This window comes from Microplitis mediator, chromosome 2 (assembly GCF_029852145.1).
Source record: "Microplitis mediator isolate UGA2020A chromosome 2, iyMicMedi2.1, whole genome shotgun sequence".
Lineage (NCBI taxonomy): Eukaryota > Metazoa > Arthropoda > Insecta > Hymenoptera > Braconidae > Microplitis > Microplitis mediator.
The window spans coordinates 4,176,346-4,187,179 of NC_079970.1; the positions used below are offsets into that span (position 1 = coordinate 4,176,346).

The window sequence follows — 10,834 nt, forward strand, 5'->3', positions numbered from 1 at the left end:
AGCTACGATTGCTCACATGCATGCTCATTTATCTACGGTATACTCCACAAGAGTTTTTCACGATCACAATACAATATGTACATATATATGTCTATCGCTGCATGTATCATTAAGTACAAACAATATATACATATATATATATAGTAAATAAGAATAATAAGACTTATTATATTTTATCAGTGTAACTAAAATTAAAGTACAAAGAAGACTAAGATGCGCGGTCACGAGATCTACTTTCCCGCCATCATATATATGTATATTTATAAACATAATATACTTTTATATCAGTTATGGCAACAGAGTAAATTGATTATTATCAATGAAAAATAATCTGCAAACATTAATTGTTACATTGCTGAGTTTTACAATTTTAACTTCTGTATGATGACTTAACTGATAAATTTTATATAAATAACTTGATCTATATAATTATTTTTCATATTTATTCAATAATAATACGAATATTATAATTTACGATGAATTTTTTAAATTTAAACTAAGAATTATGTATAATTAAGTAAAGTTATAATTGATATCAAAGTCAAGTGGGCAAGATAACTTTCAAATGGAGAAATGCAAATTAAAGAGTGCACTGATTGAGCAATTCAGTGTTTTTGTTGATAAATATGAATAAAAAATATTTAAATATATATTTAATGTACGAAATAATTTTAATCGCGGATTTAAAGGTTCAACGGTAAAGATTATAAATTTAAAGCAGAGCTGGAGTAAGACGAAAAAAAAATAATTATCTGAATTGTTGTTTAGTCTGAGTTGATTATGAAATCATGTTTGCTTTTTAAAAACAAGAGGAGAATGATCTGTTTGTATTATAAGTAAGCGTTTTTTAAATTTAAATTAAAAAAAAATAGCGTTAATTAATTTTCTATTTCTAATTATGATTTAACACCAAAATATTTTCTTTGTCCACAATTACAATTAAAAATAATAATTGTTATCAAGTTATTAATTTATTGTGCTATTGAATTATCAGCGTTATCATTATCATTGTTGTCATTAATATTTACATTATGTTTTTATCGATATTCGTATCCAGTGGCCATACTGCCAATGAAGATATTAAAATAATTATGACGGGATAGTAATTATCCCATAAAAAAAAAAAAATTTACTAAATAAATATAAAAAAAAAATTTTTATTACCTCAGTCATCTCGAAAAAATAAATTATTTAAATTTAAATGATAGCAAAAAAATGGTGGACCAGGCAAATGCATAAGATTTTATGATGCCATAAAAAAATATAATATCGTTTTCATGTCTTTTTCTCATCGTATATATATATTATATTATATTTTTTAAGAGTCTGTCTTTCTCTCAGCATGATTACAAGCATCGAGAGCACGCGAGAATAATCGTGGTTGTTTCTTTTCATCTTTCTGTACAGTATACAATAGAATACATATCTATATATCTATATATATATATACATGTAAATGAATCTCTCATACTCATGTGCTTTGGCAGAGTCAAGTATACACAGCGGGACGTTCGAAATGGCGGTTACAGCGACGACGACCGAGAGACAACGAAATCAAATGAGTTCAAAAGTGGGGATCTCGCGCGTGCGCAGAAACTAAAATTCAAACGGAAATAGTCGAGGGCCATCGAGAATAATCGAGTTTACCCGAGTGGACCCGAAGCGAATCAGGAGCTTGGACGCTTGCAACAAACAAGACTCGTATCAGTCGCTAGAGAGCGCTTTTCACTTACAGAACGCTACTACGCGCTCCGTAATTGATTGTTTTTAAAAAAAATTATATTATCTTACTGCGCAATCGTCTTGTTAAATTACTTTGTTAAGTATTCAAAATACCGTTGGTTTAACAAACAATACGCACGCGGTCGTATGTTTTAATTTTCGTTACCGTGTTGTATTGTGTGTTTAAGTGTGTCACCTGCTACCAACGTGCTCCAAAAATAAACGCGGGAAACAATTTATAAGTGTCTGGTCCAGGCCAGCATCTTCCTTTACTCATCACCGAGCTCTTTTTCAAACCCCGGTAAATTTAAATAACGTACTGCCTGAAAGGACCATTTAAATTTTGTGTCACGGGCATTGTGCAATCTAACGTGCTTGGATAGTAACAATTGTGATTATTCAAATGGATTTGAATTGCGGTACAGTTATTATTGTTAATTAAAATTCAAAATAATAATAATTATTATTATTGATATTAATAATAAAAAAAATCAATAGATGTGAGGATTGTATTTAAAATAAATTCAAACAAATAAGTTTTAGTTGGTGAATAAAATAGTCTGGTGTATGTGAACGAGACTCCCGCTTCTAGCGTTTCGTTTTCGAACACGTACATATCCCAACCCATTCTCCATCACCTACACATACGCAAGTGCGTCCAGTCCAGCGTTGCCGGATTTATTAAAAGTTTTGTTGAGCGGGCTCGACGCCGTTCTCTTCTCGAGCCGCTACACGGCGTTGCCAAGAGGATTATAAGTTTCGGAAACAGACAACTGTGTGTGTTATTATCGAGTATGTAATTGTGTAATAAATACAATAATAATAATTGTATCAATAATTTAAAAATAAATAAATAACGTTGATGTGAAATAATAAAATAAAGTAAAATTACTTTGAAGAAGATTTAAAATATAAAAATTGTGTATGGAGTTGAAAGAATTATTTTTATCTGAAAAATTAACTTGCAACGTTTGTCACGTACATTTAAGTGAAATAAATTTTATAAAATAAATAACGTGGAGTTATTTTAATATTTTGTGTGAAAATTTGAATAAATTTTGTGTTGAGAAGCAACAAGAGAACGTGATAGTTTTCTCCCGCCTTCGAAACGACTTGGGTTTTCGTATACATTTATATATGTATATATAAATATATATATATGTGTGTAGATATAAATGTGTATATATATGTGTATTGACGAAGTACGACGTCAGAAACTCGTTCGAAACGTACCAAGAGACAGGGAGTGCGCGGTTGCCAAGTTTTTAAAAAGTTGCGCGCGCATCGACTGACTGTACGCCTGAGGCCACTGGAAGGAAGGCCGTGTGTGTGGGTTCGTGTGTGAGTGTGTGTTACCGAGAGAGAACACGCCTCATAATATATTGGTGTGTTAGTGGACCGATTGGTGGTGCTGGTGTACATAACGTGTGTGTGTATATCACTCGGCCCCAGAGATTCCAGGAAAACTGTCCTCGTGCTTCTTGAGGCCGCGGTATATCGCGCCAACAAATTTTTTGACGCTCTTGTAGTATTGTTGAGCCACACGATTTCTCCGTCGCTTAAACGCCAATGGTGCCACGCGGGATATTTGAAATTATAAACCGGTGACTTCAATTTTTTTATATATTTATATAAATTAATCTTGTTGTTTTTAAAAAACAACTTCAGACAGTATAACTTTATTTGATTTTCTTCTTTTATCATAATAATAATAATAGTTGTTATTATTATTATTATTATTATTATTTATAATAAATAAAAGACGAGCTGAGGTTGGTGATAAGCAAGAGGCAAAATAATGAGCGCGAGAGTAATGAATCCTGCGATGATGACTGAAAGTCGTAAATTAGGTGGTTCTGTTGGAGGTGGTGGTGGTGTTGGTCGCGTTGTCCCAAGTCGAGCTGATCTCGCAAAAGTAAGACGGGATTTATTTGGACCAGTTGATCATGAAGCTGCGCGGGCGTTTGTTGAACGTGAGTTAAAAGCACAATCTGTACTGGATGCTGAACGCTGGGGCTTTGATTTCCGTCTGGGACTACCGCGGAATAGTTTGCGTTACGACTGGGAAGTTTTCAGCAACGAAGAAGTCGTACCCGAGCCCTATGCACTCCGAGGTATGCCTTATTTACGTAAACACGCCCCAGGTACACCGAGAAAAAATAGTGAACGTAGTGTATCATCGGTGACAAGACGTTCAAGCTCGTTGTCGCCAATGAACACGGATACTGGTGCGAACAGAGCTGGTAAAGCTGAAAGGACACCACCGCAAGAGCCAAGGGTACCGGAAATTGGAGAAACGGATGATGAATTCATCGGGGAATGCAGGAAGAAACACTGCCCAATCATAGAACCGACAACGCCAGTTTTGCCTGTAACTGCGAGGAAGCAATCGAGTATCACCGGTAAGATTTTATATTTTTTTTAAATTCTGCTCCGATTTATTATTATTTTCATTGAAAATATTAATTACCTGGCGGTTTAATCAAGTATAAAAACGAACGTATGTTTAAATATTAACAATGTCATTGGCAGCGTAAATAAAATTATATGTATATATATATATATATTTATATATCTGTGTTCCGCGCGATACGAGCTTGATTAACAATCGTATGCCAGGTATTTTAAATTCTGAGGTAAACTTCCGCCAACTGCGTTTGCGTTGATAAAAAACTACTTTTACTTTTTAGATAAAAAAATAAAAAACATCGACTACAATAACCCATTTTATTTTTTTAGAGATTAAAAAAAAAGTTTACTACTGAAATTATGTTTTAAATTTTAATTGGAGCTGCAAATATTTTTTGAGAAGCTAATAAATGATAACATACTCAATTATATCTGACTGTTTATGTTTAAAAAATTTCTTTCTTTTGGAAAATAAAACCAACGTTAAATGAATCTTTGCTGCAGCAAAAAATTACCGAATCTCTGGCGGTAGATTAATTTAAATAAAAAAAATTTTAAATAATCTTGATGGATATATTTAACGAGTGTAAATTGTAAAAGAGTTTTGATAGTATCAAACAAGGCAGTAGGTCAAAGTCAATTAGGCGGGTGAATTGAATTAAAAATTCATTTGTTTATGACCCGACAATTGATGTAATGAGACATGACGACTTGTGCACCACTTACTTCAACCAATCCAACCAATTCTTACAGCATTTCTTTTACCCCAACCACTAACGCAATAACTGAATAAAAATATTTCATTTGTCTAAAAGAAAAAAAAAACTTACCATTTGACGTTTCAAATAGTCTTGTTGTTTGAAACCACATAACGAACTATTATTTACAAGCTTCATATTATTGCGGTTGTTTCAACCCGCGAGTATTGGGTCCATACGAACAACGCCGTCCGCCCACTCATCGTTACTATTTCGAGACATGACAAAAGTCCCTTAGTTGTTGCGAACTCAAATAATATTTATTTTATTACTCTCATGTCATTAAAATCCATTTTTTTTTTATTATTTTTAACTGCAACAAAAAATTGATAATCAATACATAAAAAAATACATGAAATTTAAATTTTAATAAAAAGTTATGGGATTAATTTAATACGCGTTCATGTACAAAATAGCGTATATTAAAATAGTCACGGCAAAACTATATCTATATATATATATGAGGAAAAATAAATAATTTATATTTATATATTTGTTAGGGAAAACTTATTTGTAACGTACTTTTATTAATGAGAAAGCGGTCAGCTGTTACTTAGGGTAAAAGCCTTATGTATATATATGTATATACCCTTGTACATAACCAACACACCCTTATTTGCACCCCTGCGTATGTTTATAACTGACCCCCTTGACTCACCCCCACGAGACGCGCGTGCTGTCGCTCCCACGTGCATGGGGGTATCAGCTGTGCGCATATAATGTACCCGGGGATTTACACGCTATACTAGTTATTTTTAAAAATCCGAGGGTTAGCTGAGAGGGTTCGATTTGAACTTATGTGAACTCGTGTACATGTGCTGCGTTAGAAAGATAAATTTATCTTCTTCCTCTATCAGATCTTTTAAATTTAATTATACTGATTTATGATTATTAATTTATTTAAATTCAGTCATTAGGCTGTGATTTAAATTCAAAATTTCATTATTTTTATTTCTATATATACATATTTATTTTTATTTTTTTTTTTAATTGCAACATCTTTAGTGCCCGCATGTGCAAATTCTTTAGATCGAAGAAAAAACCGTTCGATGGCCTTCGTTCAAGTATTTAACACTCAAGTGACCCATATGGTGCTGTACTTGTTTTATTATTACTACTACTACTACTATTGTTCTAAGGTGTCCCGCATGTTCATTGGGTAAAAACTTTTCAAAAGAATGCACGGAAAAAAAATTAACTTTTTTTTTCATGCTTCTAAATCAGAGCAAATTGAATTATTTTGTTGGCGTTTGCTTTGATCAGCGATATATTTATTTTACTGATGACTTGTACGCTGAGAAGCCTAAATTTTACCATACAATATAAATATAAAAAATAGCATTTGTTTCGCCATCAGACAAATCCATGACCAACCTTAACTATCGCGGATCGTTTCTCTTGCGAACGTGTGCCCACTCACTCACACTCGATAAATTATCAAGACCTCCACGCGACTCGGCCTTGGATTTTTGAATATCTAAATATATTCCAAGTGTTTATTAATCAGCGCAAAAACAAATCATGTGATTTTTTAAAAAAAATATTGTGTATTTATTTTTCACAAATTTATATTTTTACTTCCATACCTTTTATTTTTATAAATTTTTATAAATTTCACTCAGCAGCACGTGAATAAATAAAACTACTCTGGTAAAATAAATATATCGACATATTGAGAAAGATCAAGATCAAGCATTAATTTAAAGGGGTGCAGTCTCCCAAAGGGATAGAAATCATTGTCATTATTATTATTATGTATTTTTTTTTGACAATACAAGTACACCCTATTATATTTTAGTCGCGTGTGTGACATACGGTCGGAATCGGAGGGTAGTAAATTTTTCCCAGATGTCATTGTCAACCACAAAAGGGAAAATCAAGCGAATTTATTTATAAATTCATCGCAATCGATATAATTTATTGAGATCGGAAAATATTAAGCAGATGTTTAATAAAAATGAAAATATTGAATAATTACCAGTTCAGTGCAGCAAAAATTTCAATGTAAATTAACGAATTTAATTTTATTTGTTTCAGATTTCATGAAGACCCGCAAACGTACGTCAAGTAGCACGAAGAAAAGTAGTATTGAGCCGCCAGAGAAATTGCCACGTAACGCGGGTCAGATACGCAGCTAAACTTTTTATTTATCTTCATTGGATCGTGTCTTCCTCTTAATTATCATCTGACTGCGACGACGTCTATTGCAATTGTGGCCTCTAAAAAATATTAACAACTAAACAACTTTTCTTACAATAGATTATTTTTGTTTCGTAGCTTAATTAAAGTATAAATATAAATATATATTATTATAATTAACTAGAATCTTAAAGCATTAGATTAAAAAGCTAAATGAACGCGTTTATGTCCCTGCGTCCAGTGATATATTGAAACGTTATGAAAAAAATAATGGTAATAATAATTAATTAATTAATTGATCAATTGTCTGAGCGTGAAAAGTTTAACGAGTGCCACTTATTGAGGATCAGTAATAAATTTATTATAAGTAAGATCCTTTGGCTGTGCCATTCACGTTTAAGATTTACTTTACTGAGACGCATTCAACCACCAAATGATATACAAGAGGATTATTAATAGGTATCGAGTGAAGGATCAAATGATTATTTATAAATTTATGATAAACGTTTGTTTATTTTTTTTTTTATGTTGAAAATTCATTGTTTTAAATTCCTCGACGTTGGTTTATCGGTTATTATTTTTTGTTTAATTTAAATTCATCTAAACAATTGATTGGGCCGCGTGGAACTGAAGCGAGAAGAGATTATTATTGAAAAGAGAAAAAAAAATTAATTAATTAATTAAATTTAATAAATTACTAATTTAAGGATAAGAATTATTGATTGTAAGAAAAAATATTATGGGAGAATTTATTATCGAAATTTATTTGTAATATATATATACTTATAACTATTATATTGTATGTCTTTTTTTTTGTTGGTTATTATTATTTTTTTTATTTTATTTTTACTATCACTATTAATATTATTATTGTTTATTTTCTTTAATAAAATAAGATAGAAAATAAAGTAACATAAAAAAAGAGAGATGTTTAGCGTGACGCATTTTACAAACTACAAGATATGTAGTGTTTAGATAATTATTTTGTTAAGATTAAGCTAAAGAGTATACGTATTCTAAAGTCTTTTTTTTCTATTTGACAGTTGACTTTTTCTTTTTTTTCTGATATTTAAAATCCGTTATTTTCCAGGTCCAATAAATTCTTTGATATTTTTTCCTGAATTAATTTAAATTTAAACGCTTGAATGAAAAGTATACGGGTTTATTTTATTGTAAGTAAAAAGAAAGTCAACGGTTGTCGAGTAATAATTTAAAAAAAAAGACATTTAAATAGCCTTTACTACGTTACCCAAAAATAAAAGCATTGATCTCCTGTACAAAATAACAAAAAAAAAGGTACAGCCGATGCCAAATCGTAATCTCTCGAATTTGCTTATTTTTTTTTTTTTTTTTAATTCTTATTTGTACCTTATTAAAAAAAATGAATGAAAAATATTTTCATTGTCTAAAATTAATGACAATAATTTTTACTTGAAAAATTATTTTTTCGTACTAAAATAACATCTAACTTTAAATTCATATATATATTTATTATATTCTGAGTAAATCAAAGCGGACCCTCCCTCGTTACCTCGCCGTTGAAATGCTAACAAAAAAAAAAAATAATTAACAAACTTAAATTTTAAAAATCATTTGTCCTTCGGTCCTACTTATACACACATTGGCTTTGAATTATTGTCTAAAAATAATTATTATCAATACATATACATACTTATATATAAATATAATTTTTTTTTTTTTCTATGTAAATTTTACATTTTCGCTTATTAAGAGTCACATTATATTGTAACAATTAAAAAAAAAATTATAAATTTTTACTAAGCGTCACTATGATCATGTTTTTCCTTTACTCTTATATATTTTTTTTATTTTAAATATATATATATATTTTTTTTTGTTCATCTCACATCTCTGTTCTTATCACTTATTATTATCATTGTATCCGTACCCATTCAAATCTACTCACATGTTTCCCTTATATTTTTTTTTCGTCTTGAGATTATAGCCAAAAATACGACTGGTGGTTACACAAAGCTATTTTTTTTTTATATTTTAATATTCATAAAATATAAAGCATATTTTTATTTTAACTCGAATTTATTTTTGGCCGATATTCAAAAAAAATATTGAGTGGCGCGAAATTAAAATTTAAAAAAATTTATCACATTTACTGAGGCATCGAAATTATTTGTTATTTAAATTTAAAATTAATATGATATATAATTATATTTAAAAAATATATAGAGATAAATAAACTAGTACAATTCGCGATAATTTAAAATCAAAATAAAAATTTTAATAAAATATAAATAAATGAGGTTTTGTAGCTATTTAAATTAATTTTTGAGTCTATATATAATTATATAGATAAGTATATATATATTTATATATACATACCATTAATCTTTGGTAATTTTTTTTAGTAATTTTGATTGACATTAATGAAATTGTTTTTTAACCCAAATACCTCGACTGTATAATCAACAACTTTAGAGACTCGTTTGTCCTTGAGTGACTATTACGTGAAATTAAAAAAAAAAAACTGAGAAGAACAAAAAATTATAAAAACTATTAAAAAATAGCAACAATATAATTAAAAAAAAAAATGTTATCAATGTAACCCTGTGATGTATTAGTATGATCTCAGTAAACATTAATAAAATTAGTTTATAAATAATTGTTATATAAATATATATATATATATATAAATATATACATTTATATATACATATAAAAAATAAAATATAAATTAATAAACTAAGAATTCAAATGATACAAGTATCATGTCTGCATGTATGTGTGCATGGGTGTTTTCTATGTATAAAAAATATTTTTCTATTTAAAATTATCCGCAAAATTCAATGACATATTAAATAATTGTAAAAAATATAAATAATAAAATATCAAAATTATAATTATAAACACCCGTTAATTTTTTTGGTAATCTTTAAAAAATTTCTTAGCTCATTGACGACATACATTACCGTAATTACTTTAAGAAACACAACAGTTTATAAAACTGATTTTAGTTAAAAAAAAAAAATAAATAATTAGTTTTTAAGAGAGTCTAAATAGAGTAACTAACAAAAAATAGATAGAATCCTATTGTTTATAAAAAATAAAATATTATTATTAAAAAAAAAATTATTGAAAATAAATAAATTTGTATTTTTATTTTCCCGGTTCCAATTATTGTTAAGGTATAGAAGTAGGGGTAGATAACGGAGATTAATTTGCAGAGATTTGCTACGCACAATTGAATGTTAAATGTTTCGTATACAGGAAAGTTATCTTAATCTTTAGGTGTATTGTAAGTGGGTAATTCGCGGTGTACTGTCGGTTGTGGAGAACAATCTCTCTTGATCGTGTCAAGGGGAAATTGAGACGGCAGGTGCGTGATAGTTGGGACGGGGATGTTACTAGTGTGTTATACAGTGGCCTTTTTATTTTATTTATTATTATTATTATTATTTATTGTTTTTTTATTTTTCGATAGTTTTTTTTTACATCTCCATTAGCAGGTGTGCAAGGGCTCGCGAATCGATCACTACCTTATAATAGTATACTGGAGATTAATGAAAATAAAAGGCGAACCTTTTTTAGGCTTACGATGCCTTTGGGGGTTGCTAATGTAATGTAAGAAGAAGAAGAAGAAGAAGAAGAAGGAGCAGAAGCTTATATTGAGTAAGAAGTAGAAGCTGAATAAGGAGCAGACGCGGTCGATCTTGCGGCGTAACGGTCAAATTTAACCTTGAGAAGCAGATTGAAAATGAGGACGTACTCAAGACGCAGGATATACATTTTTAGATAACGCTACAGCGTATCCTGTATTAAATGCTTTAAAA

At 29.5% G+C, this 10,834-nt stretch overlaps 1 protein-coding gene across 1 annotated transcript; it reads left to right on the top strand.

Annotated features, from left to right (window-relative positions):
• Nucleotides 1–1,697: 1,697 nt before the first annotated feature.
• Nucleotides 1,698–10,151, top strand: LOC130678465 (uncharacterized). Its single transcript, XM_057485678.1, has 2 exons — nt 1,698–4,124; nt 6,927–10,151. Exons 1-2 carry the CDS (start codon nt 3,521–3,523, stop codon nt 7,025–7,027), a joined length of 705 nt encoding a protein of 234 aa, XP_057341661.1. The 5' UTR covers nt 1,698–3,520; the 3' UTR covers nt 7,028–10,151.
• The last annotated feature ends 683 nt before the right edge of the window (nt 10,152–10,834 follow it).